At 40.2% G+C, this 21,476-nt stretch overlaps 1 protein-coding gene across 1 annotated transcript in view; it reads right to left on the bottom strand.

Annotated features, from left to right (window-relative positions):
• The window catches only part of XKR4 (XK related 4), a 259,419-nt gene extending 238,581 nt beyond the window's left edge, over positions 1–20,838 (bottom strand). The window contains exon 1 of the mRNA XM_006085279.3: positions 20,001–20,838. Coding sequence (XP_006085341.1) covers positions 20,001–20,812 — 812 coding nt within the window. The 5' untranslated portion in view covers positions 20,813–20,838. The remainder of the gene's footprint in view (positions 1–20,000) is intronic.
• Between the last annotated feature and the right edge of the window lie 638 nt (positions 20,839–21,476).

Genomic DNA, 21,476 nt, shown 5'->3' with positions numbered 1-21,476 from the left:
TGACAGGCAAACTTAGATTACCCAGTGTCTTTGCAAGCCAGAGACTCGGAAGTCCTGTGGCCTGTGCCCTGGGGTCAATGTCGGTCCTGACTCTGCTGGTCCTCTGGCCTGATACCAACCACAATATTCAACAGAAAGGGCACCAGGCATGCTACCAGGCGATGTCCTGGGAAGCATGTTTTTTTAATCCATGGATTAAATTCACAAGTAAAATGGAACATATAGAAATCGGAAATTTACCCAAGTGTTTCATTATAAAGAAAATAAAGTCCTCTAATAATCTGCTGATTTTCTTTTCATTCATTTCATCGAAAAATATCTATTAAGTGATAACAATGTGCCAGACACCATATATGCTGGGGACACTGCAGTGAACAAATCAAAGTTTCTGTCCTCACAGAATGCACATTCCAGAAAGGACCAGAATGTACGAATGAAAGTAACTAGTGTGAGTCTGATAAAACCACCACATATCAGTCTGAATAACTATATTCAAAATAAGCAAGAGATATTTTTGAAGACATGGACACCAGTATGTAAATATCTTCCAAATGGCTTCCCAAAGGTGTTCCTTTTATTTATTTTTTAATAATCCTCACCTGAAGATATTTTTCCATTGATTTCTAGAGAGAGTGGAAGGGAGGGGAGAGACAGAGAGAGAAACATCGATGTGAGAGAGACACATGGATTGGTTGCCTCCTGCACGCGCCCCAACCAGAGCTGAGGATGGAGCCTGCAACCCAGGTACCTGCTCTTGACCGGAATCAAACCCTGGACCCTTCAGTCCGCACAATCCACTGAGCCAAACAGGCTGGGGCCCAAAGCTGTTCCTATACACACCTGATCCACAGGCTGCCTAGCCTCTTCTCGCCTCCTTCCAGTGCACTTCCTCTCATTTCCCTGGGAGGCCCCCACGTGACCACAGGAGAAGCTCCCAGTGACTGTGGTTTAATGAACTTTTTCTTACACAGAAGAAAAGAAAGACGGCACTTTGCTGCAAGTCACAGCATTTAGACCAGAGTTCATGGGAACCATATTTCTTTTCCTATCATTATTATTAATTTGGTGGATTTCAGAGCTTTCATGTCCATAGATGACTTAAACGTGGCTCTTCCTTTCAAGCACATGAAAAGTGATTCTTCCGCATTTCTGTTAATTCACCCCAAAAGTGCCAACAGACTGCCCACTCGCAAATCATCCCATTCACATCAACAGACTTAGGTTTATACTCATGACAGAGAAGCACAATCGTAATCCCTTTCAGCGCTAAGAATTCTGTCTCAACCAGATAAAATGACTGACTTTATTTAATGAACTAAGTTTTAGTGTCCTTCCCAGCCTTTACTAGAATTGTCGTTACACATCATGTATCAGTTTCAGCTTCACAAGTATTTGGATACGATTTTAAAATCCGAAAAGTTGGAGATATGGAGACAAATCTGGGAACATGTATTAAAATGAATATTTATGCATAATGCAGACACTGGACCCTGCCACCCAAGTTGTTTGCATGTAGTACAGAGGAAATAAGGAAATTATCAGATTACCTAACTTGGGCTAAAAAGTATTCACGTGCATCTCCTTTGTTGCTTTAGTTGAACAGATGAGAAAAAAATTTTAATTCATTATCTGCTTTTAAAAATTGCAAACATAATTCAGATCAATCTTAGCTAATACCATAACAATTCAAAAAAAGTTCTGACAAGGCCTTTTAAAAAATAGAGAAACCAATTTTCCACCATTCAATTGTATACAGTTTCCCTTCAAGTCCATGGGCTGCAAAGCAAAAGCTGAGCAGAAGTGGGTGCATCCGGCTGCAGCCAACCCTGGGCAATTAATTGTTCATGTCTGTGGCAGAAATCCAGAATTTCAGAAGGTGTGTGCATGTGTCTGTGTGTGTGTGCATGCGCACTTGGGGTGTGTCGTGCATTTTTTCCCCTGAAAAACAGAAGTATTTACCTCACGGTTAGATATTTTTAAAATAATTATTGAGCAATTTATAAATCCATGAAAATTACTCATTCCAAAGGTAACATTTAAAAAGACTAATCTTATTCCAATAGTTTTTCTTTCATCCATGTGAAACTAGAGAGTTGGTACCAGAAATCAATGTCTAGGTGTCTAGCAGAGTAATTCCATACAACGACTTAAATTCATCACTGGAATAATTACAGTATTTTACTGTAATTTAAATTTTTATTATTTTACCCATTTCTGATTTAAGAATAATTATATGATTTGTACTCTAAAGCACAGATTCTAAACAGTAAAACACTCCAAAATTTTAGTGTGTCTGTAACTTGGACAAATTCATGGTGTCTTAACTATTTCTAGAATAACATTTTGCATCCCGGTTCACTACCTTTGTACCCTTGAATGGGGGCATTTGGCATATGAAATGGTACAGCCACTTTTAAAGACAGTTTGGCAGTTTCTTACAAAACTAAACATACTCTTCTTATAAGATCCAGCAATCATGTTCCTTGGTATTTACCCAAATGAGCTGAAAACTTACATCCACAGAAAACCTGCACACAAATGTTTATAGCAGCCTTTTTCACACTTGTCAAAACTTGGAGGCAACCAAGAGGTCCTTCAATAAGTAGATGAACAGATAACTGTGGTGCATCCGGCACTGGAGTATTATTCAGTGCTAAGTAGAAATGAGCTACCAAGCCACAAAACATATGGGGGAGCCCTAAATGCATATTGCTAAGTGAAAGAAGCCAATCTGAAAAGGTTACACACTGTCAGCTTCCAAGCACATGACATTCTGGAAAAGGCAAAACTAAGGATGGGTAAAAAGATCAGTGGTTACCAGAGGGGAGGAAGGAATGAATTAAGTGGAAAACAGGGGCTTTTCAGTGAAACTGTGTTGGATCTATGATCTGTAATAATAGATAAATGTCATTATACATTTGTCAAAATCCATAGAATTCACAACACAAAGAGTAAACTCTAATGTAAAGTATGGACTTTAGTTAATGATAATGTATCAGTATTAGGCTATCAGTTATATCAAAAGCACCACACTAATATAAAAGTGAAATAACAATAGTCAGTAGCAGGGTAAAGTGGAGGTGAGAGGATGTATATGAGAATTCTGTATATTCCATTCAATTGTTCTGTAAACCTAAAACAGCTCCAAAAATATAGTAAAGTCTACTATTTTAAAAATTGAAAACATTTTTAAAGTTGTTAAGTGAAGATGTTCTGAAATAAAAGAGGTTAGCTCAAAAGTACCTCTCTCTGAGGATTCTTTACTGAGCTAAGTATCAAAGGAGCATTTGCCACATCCTAAAATCTTGAAGGACCCTGTAAATTCAAGGAATGCTCCCTCACCTACAGAAATCTTTTCCAGGTTGAAGTTCACCTACCTACAAAGAGAACGGAAATTCACTTCCTAATGCGAGAAAGGCAAATCCCACTGAGAACTAAAAAAGCATCCAGAGGCAAGGAAATTGAGGAAAGGGAGCATCTAATTTACAACCAAACTTCTTTTAGGCTCAACAAGAAGCCCATGAGTCCAGCCAGTGCTACTCAGTGGTTGAGCATGGACCTATGAGCCAGGAGGTTAAGGCTCGATTCCCGATCAGGGCACATGCCCAGATTGCAAGATCTGTCCCCAGTAGGTGTGCAGGAGCAGCCGATCAATGATTCTCTCTCATCATTGACGTTTCTATCTCTTTCTCCCTCACCCTTCCTCTCTGAAATCAATAAAAATACATATTTTAAAAAAAGAAATCTATGAATGAATAGCAGTCAGTCACCTTTGGCTCGGGAGGTTAATCAGCTGGCTCATTACCAGGAATCCCAAAGTAACTTTTCTGAGGGAATTTCCCAGCTAAGCAGTGTTGACTGTAAAAACAAACCCTCCTTCTGGAGCACATATGTTTATGCACTATTGTAAAAGTTCAGGGTAGTTATTACTGAGTTGTCACAGGCCCATTAATTATCCACTACACTGTATTTAGCTTTACTCCAGTAAATCTTTTTTAATTACCCAGCCTGCATTTACAGAGCATCTTTATTTAACATGTTCCCAACTCTGTTTATGTTTATGCCTTTTCCAATAGCTCATTAAATAAGAGTTCTTAACCAGGACTATCAGAACCTTCAGTGCGAACCAGCCAAGCCCACTGAAAGGGCTTTTATTTCACTCCCTCATAACAGAGCAGTTTAAAGTTCCCAATATTGTTCTAGTCCATTTCTCACCTGTTCTTGTCCCTGCCTCTGAAGAGTATAGGAGACATCCTCTTCCATTACTTCCAGACTGCAAGTCAGCCTTCCCCACTGCTACAAGGCAACTGAGAATGCATTTCTGAAGGTGTTCCCTGAGCCTCTATTCACCAACAGAACCAAGGCCAGATACTGAGGAAAGCACCCCAGGCCCTGGTTAGTTTGGCCCCAAACTCAACCCACCTGCTCACGTTCTTTCCCTCACAACTTCCACTTCAGTCCTTTACGGAACACAGCACATAGTGTCTCTTCCCTTCTTTCCTTTCTGTTCAGAAGTCTCATAGGTCCCACTGATACGTTACTCCCTCCTGAAACCTTCGAGACAGAAGTCCCCCTGTTGGCCCTACCCTCCCAAGCAATTCGGTTCCTGCCAATGTTGATGCTTGATGCCCTGAGGTATAAGCAGGTCGAAATGAGAAACAGGGAGTGCATTTCATGGACCTTGGTGTGCTCAGAACCTGCCCACAGTGAATGATTGGTAACTATGTATTACATGAGTGAATGAAGGCATTTTCACTCCAGGCTATTGGAGTTTAATTACATTTTTACATTCTCTGTTTTTTCCAGCATATCCTAACCTACATAACCACATGATCAGCTCAATACATAGAGGAAAATCATTAGAAAAATAACAGTAATGTAGATACACATGTTTCTTAAAGCATATTACTTGGGATTAAAAAAATCTAATAAATCAGAACCCACTGCATGTCATGACATTAAAAATATTTGGAATCCTGGCCAATGTGGCATAGTTGGCTGGAGCATCATTCCATGCACCTAAGGGTCTCGGGTTCAATTCCTGGGCAGGACACATACCCAGGTTGTGGGTTTGTTCCCAGGTCAGGGTGCATGTAGGAGGCAACCGATCGATGTTCCTCTCAGATTGATGTTTCTCTTTCTCCCTCCCTCTCCCTTCTTCTCGTTCTAAAATCAATTAAAAAGAAAACATTTGGAAATCACTCAATCTCTTGGAAACATTATACTTTGCAAAGATGCCATTGATCTAAAAGAAAAAAAATACATTTTTCATGAAATGCCACCCCAAAATAAGTTATAATAAGACTGCAGTTGGAAAGCCCTTTCTAAGCAACTCATATCCACTTTGGGGGAGCATCTTTTAAATAGGCAGAAGGGGATTCTTTTGATCTTTAGAGATGAACATTTAGAATTGCTTTTATAAAGATCCTGATTCTAAAGATTTAAATTGTGTGCGTTTGAGAATGAATTTTTTAGCTGTGTCTGCTTCTGAAAATTTTGAATTGTGTGTATTCGAGAATGAATTTTCTAGCACTTACATATGCTAGACTATTATAGAGTTGGTCCTCTGAGATAGGTCTTAGAGAGTTGAATTTGAAGTTATGTCACGTAGATGTAAATCCTGCTGGTCTCAGAGGGAGAGACGTGACTGAAAGAAGGGCTCTGCCTTGCATGCCGGTGGCTGAATTTCTAATTCATAAACAGATGTGGGGTAGAATGATAGTATATGCAAAGCATGACTGCATGCAAACTGAGGATTTAAATATAGGTTAATTACACACTATTCACACTGGACTGGAGCCTACTTAATATTCTTTAGTGTCACAATTTCCCAATGGCAATAACATGTATTTTACCAGTAGGTATCCAAAGAAACTGACACATTTTGGATAAAATTGATCCATAATATCTGTGTTTGAAATTTGGTATAAAATATCAATCCCCTGAATAGTATATTAGAAACCTAGCCTGAGTTAATAAAATATGAATATCGTTCCCCAAATGGATATGCAATTAGGTGTATAATATGCTCCATTTACATACCACATTTCATAGAATCATAGATATGGAAGAGTCTTTAGAAATTATTTGAAGTCTCCTACCCACCATTTTATAGTTGAGAAGCTATAGCAGAGTCAAGAATCAAATCTGACCTCCCTTAATCAGGTGTGTCTCTCCCTTTCCTGGTAGTCAGAGGAGAATCCTGTCATTGGTCTTAACTAATTCCCACTGGTGTCAGTAAAATTTAACTCATCGCAGTTTTCAGCACAGTTGCCATCAGAAAAGTCATGAAATGCTTCTCCAGGTGATTCTCTTGGATTAATCGTGGAGTGGGAAGGTAGGGGAAAGCATATATTTGGAATCTGAAGTCATGAATGTGAGTGCAGACACTTGCTGCTTAGTAGCTGTGTCCACTTGGGCAAGTCTCCTACTTTCTCTGAACCTCAGTCAGTTCATCTTCAAATGACAAGAATTATAATATCTACCTGGAGAGGCTGATGACAAGACTGGACGGTTAAATATGAGTGAATGTGCTTGGCAAACTACAGCGGCGCTTTCGAAGGTTTAGTCTTTATTGTTATCATTAAATACTATTAAACCACCATATAAGCTCAGCATGTCATTAGGCCCTAAGCAAGGCAGGGAGCAGGGAAGACAATGGGCTTTACTCACATTGAGGGTTTTATCTCCCAGAGAGTCTGTCTGTCTTTCCCAGTAGGTAATCTTATTCACAAAATCCATTAAGTCAACCTGCCCCAACAGTGAAACCACTCACTGTGCATTCCCTGGGAACTTGTAGCAAAGTCTTATTCTTAGTATTTTGAAACAATTCACTTTGGATTTCCCCTCTTCTCACTTCTCAGGAACTGAGCTCTAACATTATCTAGAGCTGCTCTGCCCAATAGAAAAATAATGCAAGCCACCCATGTAATTTTAATTTTCTGGTAGTCACATTTAACAAGTAAAAAAAAAAAATTCCCTGGGTATCTGACACTCACAACACACTTCGATTGTAAACAGACATACTTCCAATGCTCACTTGCCATGTGTAGCTAGTAGCTACCATATTGAAAAGCCATGCAGGTCGAGAGCCTGGCAGGATGACCACGCCTACCGATAGAGCCGACAGTGAAAAATTAACTTAGTAACTCTCCACAGAAACACTGAAGAACACTGAAGGAAACAATCACATCCCAGCACACAGACGGGGAAAGAGCCCTAGCAACAAAAGTGACAGCATAGCAACACCAGCTGTTGTATGAAAGGGAAATTAGAAAACTATTACTCTGAAAAGAAGCACTTCTGGGAAGGTCATCCTTTTCTATTTTGTTTAATGCGAAATAGGAAAATTGATGCTACAGCTACACAAATATACATTTTATAAGGCACCATTCTCGTTATTCTACAATACAAACAGTGCCGTGTTTTGTCATATTGTTGAATGTTGTATTTCTCACTTGGGAGGATAAACAGTAAAGTATGAAATCAGGCTGAACCATCTTATTTTTTTCCCATGGGATAGCCTGCCTTGTGGGCCTTAGGGGTGACTGTGAGGAGGTGAACTGCATGGAGCAGGTGGATTGACAATCCTTCCTTCTTATTATCTAAAAATACCTGGGAACTCCTGGCCAGCGCCTGCTCTTGCAGGCCTCGATGCCTAGCTCCATCTTCTATTCCTCCCTTGGTTCCTCTTTCCCAGTGTAGATACTCAGACTAAAGGCGAGGGTGAGAGATGCCTGGCTACCTGCTCCACTTGACATCTTTTGGTGGAAGGGCCTTTATTCCTCCTCATGGCCGCTTCTTTCTCACAAAAGTGTGAATAAGAAGGCCACAACTAGCCCAGCTCCACCTCTCTGAGCAAAGACTACAATTCTATGTCTTGGTAAAAGGTGCCAGCCCTACATTCCTCTCCTCATTCTCTATCCTCGAGGCCTGGTTACTCTAAACCAGTGGTTCTCAACCTTCTGGCCCTTTAAATACAGTTCCTCGCCCTAACCGGTTTGGCTCAGTGGATAGAGCATCAGCCTGCAGACTCAAGGGTCCCAGGTTCGATTCCGGTCAAGGGCATGTACCTTGGTTGCGGGCACATCCCCAGTAGGGAGTGTGCAGGAAGCAGCTGATTGATGTTTCTCTCTCATCAATGTTTCTAACTCTCTATCCCTCTCCCTTCCTCTCTGTAAAAAATCAATAAAATATATATATTTTTAAATACAGTTCCTCATGTGGTGACCCAACCATAAAATTATTTTCGTTGCTACTTCATAACTGTAATGTAAATATCTGATATGCAGGATGGTCTTAGGCGACCCCTGTGAAAGGGTCATTCGACCGCCAAAGGGGTGGAGACCCACAGGTTGAGAACCGCTGCTCTAAACCCAATACTTTCCTTAGTGGCCACCTACATTGAGAAGGTCTGGTCTTTCTCTCACCACCCAATGTCTACTCCATCCCAAATGAGGGCATGGCACAAGGTCAGAGTACAGTGTAAAACTGTGCAAGGTGGGCAGTCAATGTGCTGAGTTATTGTCCTAAAGATCAGCTGTGAACAATAAAACTATAAAGTGATAGATTTTTAATAAAAATTCACTAAAATTTTTCACTTTCTATACCAATGGAAGATGTCATAGTTTTCTTTCTTTCTATAAGAAGGTTCCTTTGGCCCTAGCTGGTTTGGCTCAGTGGATAGAGCATCAGCCTGTGAACTGAAGGGTCCCAGGTTCGATTCCAGTCAAGGGCACATGCCCAAGCTGTGGGCTCGATCCCCAGTAGGGGGCGTGCAGGAGGCAGCCAATCAATGATTCTCTCTCATCATTGATGTTTCTATCTCTCTCTTCCTCTCCCTTCCTCTCTGAAATCAATAAAAATATTTTTTTTAAAAAAAGGCTCCTTTGTGTGTATATGTGTCTACCCATTACAATTTCTAAGCACCAACCCTCACTATCATACTGGGTGAGCTAACTTTGGTGAGAAAGCAAGTTAACATGTCCGGATCAACCATAATGTCCAGCTCCATTAGCTTACCCTCACCATTGCAGCTGAAAGGGATTGTCCTCCTTCTATAGCAGCGTAGATGTCTCTCTGCTTCTCAAGCTTTCATGTGTGTACTAATCTGTACTAATCCCTTGAGGATCTTCAAATTCAATTTGTGATTAAACAGGTTTCGGGTGAGCCTGAGAAGCTGCATTTCTGAGATACCTCCAAGAGAGACTGATACTGCGGCTGCAGATCTTACTTTGAGTTGCAAGGCAATAGCTTTACTCCTAGCATGTATCAGACAGATTTCAGGGGTATGAACATGACTGGACTCCTTTCCTAACAGTGACAGCATATCCTTTTTAATATAAGTTCCTTGCTGTGATTTTAAGCTGATGTGTTGTGGAATCCCTGACTAAAAGTGTAGAATCTCAGAGGGAAGGCGGGGTAGGTAGGTGGGTGGGTGGGTGGGAAGAGATTAACCAAAGAACTTGTATGCATATATGCATAATCCATGCACACAGACAATAGTGTGATGAAGGCCTGGGGCAGGGGGCAGGTGTGGACTAGAAGGGGTCAATGGGAAAGAAAAGGGGACATCTGTAATACTTTCAACCATAAAGATTTTTTTAAAAAACTTATCATTAGCCACTTATTTCTTTGTCATGCTATTCTCAGCAACTGATTAGAATGCCCACGTAGTAATTAGTCAATGAGCTATTAATGAATTTGCACATATCAATAGTGATTGAGTAAGCACCTGCCTTTAATCCCAGCTCTCTGCCATTCCTGCAGTGGAATGAGAACTTGGTCTCCATTCTTTGGTCTTACTCTCAATATCTGACCAGGCAGAAATTATATAACAAGAACATCAATGAAAGAGATTTCCTTCTAGTTTTACATTTTAAAGCATGAAAACCATGATTGGCGTTTGTGAAGCCCTTGAATTCAGATTCTTACCTACATTGACTGTTAGCAAGTTTGTTTCCGGCCTCGCTTGGATTCCCATTTGTGATGACATGCCTTGCTTGGCCTTGACCCTCTGGCCACTGACCTCTTGCCCATTTCTGATGTGTGTGATAACACAGGATTCTCCGGTCAAATACCTTCAGATTGTAGATCCCACTGGTGCCCTAACATCAAACTGATCCCATAAACTTAACCATTGTTATCACAACTTCAGATCCTCCACTTACTCATTCAAAACTTATTTTAAAGTAGATAGTGTGTCTTTAAGTAATTGTAACTCTTATTGATTACTTTTCAGAAGTATGAACACAGCTAATAGGTATGCTTTCATTAGGATGGTATTATGTTACCTGTTTCTATCTAGAACTCAATTTGTCAAACCCGACCATCACTAAATTAGGAAAATTCCCAAAGGACGTCTGCAGCTGCTACTCTTAATAGTAGTACATCCCCTAGAAATACGAAATCCTATGGTACATACTTCCTAATTTCTGTTATAACAACAGACCCAAGTATTCTAAATCGCTTTGGGGCATCTTCTGGAACTGACCTACATTAAAAAAAAAAAAAAGATTGTTATTAATTTTACTTTTGTAAAACAGGAAATTAATTGAGAAGCTGAAAGTCTATCAAAACAAAAGAAGCCTTTACAGATCCTTTCCCCTGCCTTCCTGAAGGACTTTTTCTTCATTGTTATGTTATATTGATACCATGATTATGCCATGTGAACTAATGATGGAAATTATGGGGAATCATTTTGCTACATTGGCTACCTTTGTTTTAGTTATTGACACTCTGCTACTGAAAAAAAGACCTGAAAAGTAAAGAATTCAGCCCAAAACTAATATCATTATTCATAACTATTACCTGAGCTACAGAAAGAGAAATCCAAACTGCTTTTGACACGGTTGAAATCTCCAGATGAGTGGTTCATAAAGGTGATTTTGTCCATCTTAAATAGAGTGTGCTTGATGGGGAGTCAAATCAAAGTCATTTCAAGTCTTTTAGACTCCTATTCCCTATAGACCAGTGGTTCTCAACCTTCCTAATGCCGAGACCCTTTAATACAGTTCCTCATGTTGTGGTGACCCCCAATTTCATTGTTACAAATTGAACACAATTAAAGCATAGTGATTAATCACAAAAACAATATGTAATTATATATGTGTTTTCCGATGGTCTTAGGCGACCCCAGTGAAAGGGTCGTTCGACCCCCAAAGGGGTCGCGACCCACAGGTTGAGAACCGCTGCTATAGACCCTAACTTTTCTATATATTCATGATTTTCTGTTTGATTAATCCTCACCCACCTCCCACACTGCCCACTGCTTTGTTTACCTCAAGGATTCCCTTGACAGGAAAATAGGGCATATGCATAAATTAAACAAACAAAGTAGAACTGGTTCAAAGAGCCTATTTATGAGTCATGAAGATGAGCATGCCTCAGATGATTTTAAAACAAGTACTTTTCTTGTAATTTAAAAATCTGAAATGCTGTCATGGGATTGAAATTGTTCAGCTTCACAACAAATCCCTAATACCCAAGGGATCCAGTTAATGCCCATGAGGGAAGGTTAATGCTTCCTCCTCTTCTTGAAGCTGAGTGTAACATATCCCTATTCTTTAACAAGTACAGCCCTGGACACAGAATCGCTGTATAGGGTTTAAATTCGATTTCTAGCACATTAGATCAGTGACAGTGTAGCCTAGGCCAAGCTTTTCACTGCAAAGCAAACCTGGCTCTGACAACAGCTTTCTCATTGACATAACAGGTAGTTCCTTTTAAGCCTGTGAAGCATTGTTCCTATTGACTAATCACTGCACTCCAGCTGTGCATCCCTTACTACATGAACTGTAGATGCCAACTTTAGCTTCCCAATCTATATGGTATATATCTTTGAATTTTTATAAGTCAACACTTTTACCATCAGCTCCAAATATTTAGATAAGTTTTTGTGAAAATAGCTTCATTAGGTTATAACTAAAATTCAGAAATGAGACAAATAAGTGACATTATACAAATAAGCTTAAGATTGTCTTTTCATGTATAAACATCAGTTCCTAGGGATTAGACAGTAACATTACCAAATCTTGGAAATCCTTTGTAAAGTCCCCTTTGACTTATATAAACAGAGAAATGGTGTAACAATGGCCTTAGAAGAATAAATTCAGAATTTCTGGTGCCTATACTCTGGGCACTGGGCAAACAAGTAATTTATAATAAGATCAAGATCAGAATTTTAGACCAGAAAAAACACTTGGATTTTTTTATTTTTATTTATTTATTTATTTATTTTACCAATCACTTCATACAGATAGAAACATGACACTCGGGAGAAAGAAACTGAAAGAAGATCTAAACTGTGTGGGGCCCAAAAGGCTGTGCTACCTCATCTACCATGTTGCTACAGGTAAGTGAGAGCAGTTAGGTGACCTGTCTGGGGTCTGAACTATGGAGCTGCCAAATCATCTCTCTGACCCTTCACTGAGTCTAATTCCCCAGAGGACAGCTGCCTCTCTAAACAAGATCATCACTGGTATTCTAACTGATGCTTTACCTCATCTTAGAGTTAGGAAAGATCGAATGGTATCATACAGACCAATTCCTGCCTCTAGGGAATGTCTATCTCCATTTTAACTCTTCCTTAATTTCCCTTGCAATCAGTAGTAATCTGTACCAGTTCTATCCATGTACTAGGTGGTGGTAGAAATACTAGTGGGACCTACAAACTTTCTTTGAGTAGATAAACAGGAATACCCAAAATACCAAATATCACTCTGTACATAAGTATATTCTCAAGCAATCAAGTGTAGGTAAGAATTAAGGGGAAAATATCTATCCCAAATCTTCCCCAGTCTGGCTTTTCTATCAACAAGAACAGGAATGCCAAATTAGGATTCTAAATGAATCTTTCTCAGAGGATAACTGGCATTTGTAAAATGTAGCCCCATCTCCCTAATGATGGTAATCTAAATGATTTGTCGTATCCTTTCTAGGTAACAGTGCCATTAGAAACTCAAGAAGCCACCAAGCAGCAAGTTCATTACATTCTCATAAAGAAGAAAGAATAATGTCTGGGCCTCATTCACAGATCAGTAAATATTCATTGGGCATATATTCCTCCACACGGAAGCCCCACACCCACGAGAATAACTTGTTGAGGACTTGCCATGGTCCTCCTTTCTGACCAGCCATGCCAACAGTTACAAAGACACCATCATATAGCTGGAGGGAAGTCAGAATGATGCAATGCCATTCAAAATTATATTTCCTGTTGAGAATTATTAAATGTGTTGTCCCCGAAATCCATCTATGTATTACAACTATGTTATGAGATTACCCCTGGTAAGCATTGTCTCAGAACCAGCACCACACTGCACCTTATATTTGATAATTCCTGGTCTTGCTTCTAGAGGCCTAGTTCGTGTGCCATGCAAATTCTAAAGCAAGTAAGAACTGTGCTAGTCAGATCAGCCAGCGAGTCTATGCAAAGGGAATCATTCTATTTATCTGTTTCTCAGTAACTAGTGCAATTTAAATTCATAGGTAGACTATTTCATTCAAACTGTAAAATTTGAAACCTGTTTAACAGCAAGTTGTGTACTTGAATATTCAGACATTAAGGAATTTTTATAAGTGACTGAGCAAAGACTTTCAAAGCTACTGACTCAAGGATTTGTAGACACTGTTCAAAAATGATAGCATACATTTGTATAGATATAACTTTCAGCTGCTCTGTGGAGTTAGTCTGCAATTCCATTGTGAAGCAAACAGTGTATTGTTCAAAGAAATGGAAAAAATTACAAACTTTGCACTTGTTATTGCAAAGGTATTAAAACTTACCACATGAATTTATGCATAAATTATCCCAACTCATACCAAAACCCAAGTCAGTTCTCAGGAAACTGTCTGATTGTATGTGGATTTATATAGTAGGTAAGTCAGAGATTTAAATACCAAGCCCAGGACTCAAGGATGTTGCATGGATTTTTTGATGCTCCACTGGAGATACTGGGCTCATAAAGCAATGAATAGATTTTAAAGTGACACAACTCCAGTATTTCAAGCAAACTCCTTCTTCGTCATCCACAAAAAAGCAAAGGTTAGTCCACTATGTTTAGAGCAGCATGTAATGATGGAAACTGTCAAAATCTCAGGGCTGGAAGATTTAATCCTCTGTATAATAGTTAAAGTCTCTTCTGCAACTCTGCTTAAAATTTTCCAAACTATACTTAGACACTTCAGTGACAGGGAACTCACTGCTTCTAAAGAATCTTAAATGACCTTAAGATCCCTTTCACCACTTAAAAAAATTCATCTTTACATAAAAGTCCACTGTCTCTTCTAGGTTAAAATATTTTAGTGCTTTCTAGAGAGCTCTCAAGTTTTTAGGCTCCTCTTCTACCTAATCATCTTCTATCTCATTAACCATATTTCATGTTGCTTTTTCCCCCTCCCATGTCAATTTTGAATTCTAGCATAGAATGTAATGTAAAGAGAAAAATATTAAAAATTCTCCAAGTTTCCACATATGTAAAATGAAAGTGCTTCTTCACAGATTATTCTGAGAATCAAATAAGATAAAAGATATGGAAGCACTCTGAAAATTGAAGTGTGATAAAAATATAAGGAATAAGTTTTTAAAGACCAGGAAACCTAAATTTCAAAAAGGTGAAGACCACAGTATCCTTAGAACAAAGAAATCTTCAAAAAATAACAAAATAAATATTTGTCAAGAATCTACCTTAGTATAAATACAATTAAAAAATGTCAACAATCTATTTTTTTGGAAAAAACTTTTGCACCATGTTGGGCCTATTATATGCCCCAATTATATCTAATATCATTCTCTTTAAAATCAATACATTTCCATGAATTAAAGAAATATGAGTTAGAGGGGAATTGATTGCATGTCCTCTGAAACTCAACATTTTGCCATTCCTTTGGGTAAGACCTATTAACACTTTATAACAATCCCTTTCCCCTTATAATCCTTCAATGGTTTCTCAATGCCTTCAGAATAAAATCTAATTGTCCAGCCCAACTAATTCTCTAGTCTCATTTGTAGCTACTACCTCTCACTCACTCTATTCCAAACGCACACTTAACCTGTCTTGTTCTTTCTTGCCCCTCCGCCTTCACAATAATCATATCCAAGGCTTTACAGCCAACGCCCCACTTTATTCAGATAGCAGATTTCCTCATCATTCAAACCTTTGTTCCAACATTCACTGCTCTAGAGTCTTACCTGAATGGCTTAGGTGGTTTGAATTTCCTGTTTCTATTATAGTGCTCACTTATTTCCTTGTGTTGAAATTATTTATCTACTTTTCTATCTTCCTTGTCAGACAGTAGATTCCTTGAAAAAAGATCTGTATTTTATTCATCTTGGGATAATTAGTAACTAGCACAGCACCTTGCATAGACTTGGTGCTCAATATATGATGACTGAATAAACTAATGAATATGCAGTAGAGGGAACACAAATATACAGAAAATGACCACTCAAATTCAGAAAAGGGCACCTATCTTGCCTGACCTATATCAGAATTCAGAACTAACTCAGAATCAATAAAGCTCTTTTTCAATAGCCAAAGGGGTAATCTCTATTTTCCTACCCATTCTCTCTAGAATAGAACCTTTTTATCATTTGCAAAGAACTTTCAATTCTTCACATACATTATACCATTTAATCATTAATGCTACTACAAGATCATGTTACTCAGCTGGGATTTGATACAACAACCTCAACATGTCCAAATGGTATAGTAAGAGCACTGGACATAAGAGTCTGGCAATCTGAGCTTAAGTCTATGTTGTTCCATTTAACTACTGGAATGTTATTAGAAAGATCTCCTAACTTATCCAAACTGCAACTCCCATTTGCATCCTTAGTCAAAGTAAATTGTCATTTTTATTTATTATTGTCTTTATTATCCAAGTTGGCATTTGGAGGCAGCTAACTGAGCCAGAAAGAACATACACTTTAGGGTAAACAGGCCTGGTTTTGGGTCCTAGCCACATCGCATAATAGTTGCGTGATCTCTCTGAGCCAGTTTCTCATATAGAGAGATACTAATGCTTTCCTCTTAGGCTACTGTAAAACTTAGATAAAATAAGGAATATAAGAACATTTGTAGATTTTTAAGTGCCATATAAAATTGTTATTATAGTTCCTTTTTGGCCAGGTTTAAGAATGGCATAGAACAATGTTCCTCAAAGTGCTTTGTGTGCCACATCAAGTACAAGTTATTGACAACTGCACATTACCCTATTAAAGGCTCTAAGAAGTCCTGCTGTAGAGACATCTGTTTAACCTGTCATTTTCCCAATATATTTGAATATGGAACACATGCTAATACCTTGTAAAACATCAAGTATGAGAAGAGCAGAAAAGCTGTTTTTTCACCCCTGTGACTCTCATGATAGATGTTCAGAAACAAAATCCAAACTAGTAAAAATAGCAAATACTCCCCCACTTTACTATAAAAGTGAGGGAGTAAAATAACAAATAAAAACATTCAGGTAGAATTTTAAGAATAAGTCATAAATTCTGAAGGAAGAAGACATCTAGAAATAATTGATCAGGGGTATAAAGACTAAAGACTGTACTGATTGAGCATTTATGATTCCCACTGGCTGAACTATACTCCTAGCAACTTCTGGAATTATGTGAAAAAAACAAGAAAGAAAAATACTTTCTCATTCATTCACAAGCACTGTTCCTTTAAAGGCATAATTGCTCTTTTCACATGGTAGCAAAAGTTCACTTCATTATTTCAAATGGCTGTTTCCCAGAATAAACTCCTGTAAAAAAGTTGCCATTAATTTCCCAGTAGTAAATTTTAATTAAAATGAATATGTATCATTGCTTTCAGCAGCTGCATTTGTAATAAATGTATAAATACATGTGAATCTGCCCAATATTTTTAGAATAGAAATTTCTGAACAAGCAAACACTTTGATGTTATTTCAAAAGATTTTATCTACAACAAGCTTTTAGAATCTGGCCCTTACCTAAAGTAACTAGAATTTCATGGATATACAATGAGCAGTTACCAACTTGACTAAAATTTATTCTATTGATCTTAGAAAGCAGCATGTTAAAATATGAATAATGACCTCTGAGCTTTGAACCATTCAGTACTCTTGTGTTTCTGCAATATTTGTGTACTATTCATTGAAAAGAAAAGTTAGAAGAGGCAGAGGGATGTTCTAATTTAAGAAATCATAGTGGTCTAGTACAATAATCTTAGATTAATTGCATTTCACTGGTTTGTTATCAAAGATGCATCTATCCCTTAAATTTCCATGCAAATATTCTACACTTAAAGAAGATGAAACTATTTAAGATGCGTCTGAGTGTTAAATTCAATGAACTTTCTGAACCCCTTTCAAGTCAGGTTAAAGTTTTAAGAAAATGAGGCTGTCTCAGATCATGCTTCGAACCCAGTCACCCCATCATCCCCCAAATATCTGAACCAGAATTCAGGAACAGTTATATTAGATAATTCAGATTTACATATTAAACACATTGTTCTGAAGTGTGGATAAATATCTAAAAATATTTCCAACAATACTTCCTCCCAGGTGACGTGCATTAGCAGAAGAAACTTTAGAGCAGTGGTTTTCAACCTTCCTAATGCCGCGAACCTTTAATACAGTTCCTCATGTTGTGGTGACCCCCAACCATTAAATTATTTTCGTTGCTACTTCATAACTGTAATTTTGCTACTGTTATGAATCGTAATGTAAATATCTGATATGCAGGATGTATTTTCATTGTTACAAACTGAACATAATTAAAGCATAGTGATTAATCACAAAAACAATATGTAATTATATGTGTGTTTTCCGATGGTCTTAGGTGACCCCTGTGAAAGGGTCGTTCAACCCCCAAAGGTGTCACGACCCACAGGTTGAGAACCGCTGCTTTAAAGCCTCTCAGGAAAACACTGTAGAAATGCTTAACAAAAGGGTGTCGTTTGTGAACATGTTTCTCCAAGGGCTGGATCAGTTAATGCATTTGTCTGACAGCCTGTGGTTTTCCTTCTGCCTTCAGCCTTACCCTTCCTTTCCTCCTCCCCTTTGATAGCTTATCTGTATGGCCAGTTGACCCAGTGTCTATGGTCTCACTGAGATGTGTTTAGGCCCTTTTCTTACTTATTTCCCACTTCCCACATTTTACGTCTTGAAATAATAAACATCATTTCTAATTGGGAAAATGTTTGATGTAGAAGGAGTGGTAAATATAACTGCAATTAAAACAACTTCCTCAGTTCACAGAATTTGATAGCAATTTCCCATCAAGTATCTATCAGTAGGAAACATGGATAATTATTCAGTTAATAGACTGAGAAGGGTTTGCATATATATATATATATATATATATATATATATATATATATATATATATATATATATAATTTTAAAGGTGATTAAAAAGTGATTTCCAAATCGTGCATAAAGTTTGCAAAAGTTACCAAATGCAATGCTAAGCAGATTAAAACTGCTAATCATATGCATTCTAGCCACTAAACAATTTCAGTAATTAAATCAAGCATTAGAGTTTTTCATCAAACTTGAAGAAGAGCACTAAGCTGTACGTCTTCACAATAGTCAACCATGGGAAATACAGCAATCACATTTAACTGACATTTTATAAAGTCCTTTGAGTCCAAGATATGGAGGTCTCCGAGATCAATTTGTCTGACTGCATATTATATACCACTTTTCCAGAAAGTATCTGCTTAAAAATAAAAGTTTCACAATCTCAAAGGTCACTGTCTATGGCAATGCTTACCCTGATTTACAAAGCAACAGTCCCAGGAAAGGTTGCAAAATAATCACTGAACTTTCTCTTTTCAATAAAACACTATTGTTCATCATAAACAAGCATAAGTTTTCGGTTCTGTTCTATAAATGATTATTAACTTATCACAAAGTTAATCTTATCACCTAGCACAAAAATAACTATACATGAAATTGAAAAGGACACTGGCATAGCAGAATGTAGCCCGGTACAGTGCACTTACTAGGATTTTTCATCATTTTACTTAGAGTAAGTCAATTTAAACCAAAAAGCTCTGGGATGTAAGCATGTAAATCCTTTGATACAAAGAATTTTTGTAGATGTAAAATACTGCTTCAAAAGCTTTTAAAAACATTTAAAAGTCCTAGGAACACATTCCTGAGTATACTGTTCCATTATATACCTAAATCCAGGCAGTGACTCCTCAAATAATGGTTCCCTCTGCCTGACAAGTTTAGCCTCATATTCCAGTTTGAAAGTGGAAGTGATACCCGTGTAAGGAGACTTGGTAGGGAAGATGACAAGTAGCAAAGAAGATGCCAAGAATGATTAGTTTACAAGATGCACCACCCCTTTTCCAAGTGTTCTTAGTTATATGAGCAATTAGATAAGGGTGATATTGCAAGATAACCATAAAATGCCATCAGAAAAGTAAAGTCTGGGTCCCATAAAGTGTACTAACTCATTTTTGGAGATATAGAGATATTAGATATTCTCCAAAAAAAGGCAAGCCGTGGCCCTACTAAGCTTTTTACTTGGAGCACAGTACTCCTCTAGCAGTGATAATTAAAATGTGGGTACTTTTCAGCAGCAACAACTCCCACCTAACTAGAATTAGCAGTTTTTCTCAGGGAACAAAAGAAGCCATCCAAATTGCAACATACACCTCAAATTCAACATAATAAAAAAGGATTTTCACATGATGTGACAAGGATCCTCTCCTACTCACTGAAACAGTGAGGGGGAAGGGTTGTAGCATATAAAGAGAGATACCAGTGAAGCAGAGTGGGGAGACAGAAGGATGAGGTGAGCAAAACCACTTTGCTGCCTTTCCCTTCTCACTTCCCTCCCACCCTAGGTTGTGATCACAAATTTTAAAAATGCAGGACTCAGTTTAAAAAAAACTGAGAGAGTATGACTAGGGTTACTACCACAGCAACCCTAAACGATTTTCGTGCAAAAGCAAAGCAGTGGGGATGTAGTAGCAGCAGCAAATCTCCCTCTTCCCCCACCCCTGATACGGTACCTCCAGATTTGCCCGAGCTGCAAGATGTGGATGAGTGACTGCAGGAGCCAGATGCAGAAGGAGCAGGAGGCAGACCTGTGTTTGCCGCTGGCCCCGCTGCTGTTGCTGCCAGTGTTGGGAGCGGCGATGTTGCTCTTGCTGGCGTTGGATGCTTGCCTTTGAGGCGTGGAAGGACGAACCTCTCCTTCCGCGGCTGCAGATCCACTTCTAACCAGCGTCTTGCAATCGGCTCCAGGCTGCGAGCAGCTGGAGGCGGCAGCGGCGGCGGTGGCGCTGTCCTCGGTGCTGAAATCGTGAACAAACCAGCGGAAGCTGAACACTTGCACTGAGAGCGAGCCAAGCACCACGAAGAAGAGCGTGAGTCCGAACCACCAGCGCTGGCCGCGCAAGTAGTAGTCCACGGCAAGCCAGATGTCCGTGCCCACGTCCGCAAAGTACACGGCCACGGCGGCCAGGATCCAGAGGCAGTCCCACAGCGAGTAGCGCCGTTGCTCCCCGCCCAGGCGCAGGCACAGCGCCGCCGAGCTTGCCCCGCCGCCGGGGCCACCAACGCTGCCGCCCGGGCCGCCGGAGCCCCCGGAGCCGCCGCCCGAGCCACCGCTGCCCGAGCAACAGCAGCAGCAGTGCGAACAGCCGCCGCCGTCCGGGCAGCAGCCGCCCCCAGCCGCCTCCTCGTCCTCGGCTCCCGACCCCGACGGCAAGCCCGGAGCCAATCCCTGCACCGAACCCGAGTGGTCTGAGTTCTGCAGCGGGGTGAACGCCACGTCGCTGCTCTTCTTCATTTTCAGCCTCCCGTCTGACTTAGCGGCCATGATGCCTCCAAACCGGAGGAGAACCCTCCTTTATCTGACACCTTTCCCCGCTGTCTCCTCCTCCCGCCACCTCCTCGCCTCGCCTCGGCTTCCCTCCCTGGCGTCGCGGCTCCCCCTCCTCCTGCTCCTGCGCCGGCTCGCCCGCCGCCCGCCGCCCGCCGCCTGCCACCGCCCGCCGTACTGGGCGCTGGGCCGGGCTAGCGGCGCGCCTGGGGCCGGCAGGAGCGCCGCCTGGCTGCCTGCGCGGAGCCAAGTTGCTGGCGGCGCCCAGGCGGGCCCCTGCTGCCGCCCGCGTTCTTGGCGGTCCCCGCCCCCGCCGGTTGCCCGCCCCGAGTCGCCCCCCCCCCGCCAGCAGCTGGGAGCAAGCAGGGGCCCACCCCGGGCGCCTCTTTGGGACAGGGAACCTTTCCTTTTTCTTCCCCCTTGGGGGGGGGGTTCCGTTCTTCCCTTTTTCCTTCTCCTCCCACCAAGTTGAATTCCGAGGGAAAAAGAAAGACCCTCAATCCCTTCCTTTTTCAGGGTGGCCGCCCCTCCCCCCCCCGGGTTCGGGGAGGGGGCGAAGGCAAGGAGGGGGGCCCCTCGGAAGGAGGGCGCCGGGAACTCTAACCCAACCCCCCCCAAGAAATGTGGGGGGGTCTTGGTTTTCCCCTGGGGGTCCGGAAAG

This window comes from Myotis lucifugus, unplaced genomic scaffold, assembly GCF_000147115.1.
Source record: "Myotis lucifugus unplaced genomic scaffold, Myoluc2.0 scaffold_17, whole genome shotgun sequence".
Classification (NCBI taxonomy): domain Eukaryota; kingdom Metazoa; phylum Chordata; class Mammalia; order Chiroptera; family Vespertilionidae; genus Myotis; species Myotis lucifugus.
This window is presented reverse-complemented; position numbering and strand designations above follow the sequence as displayed.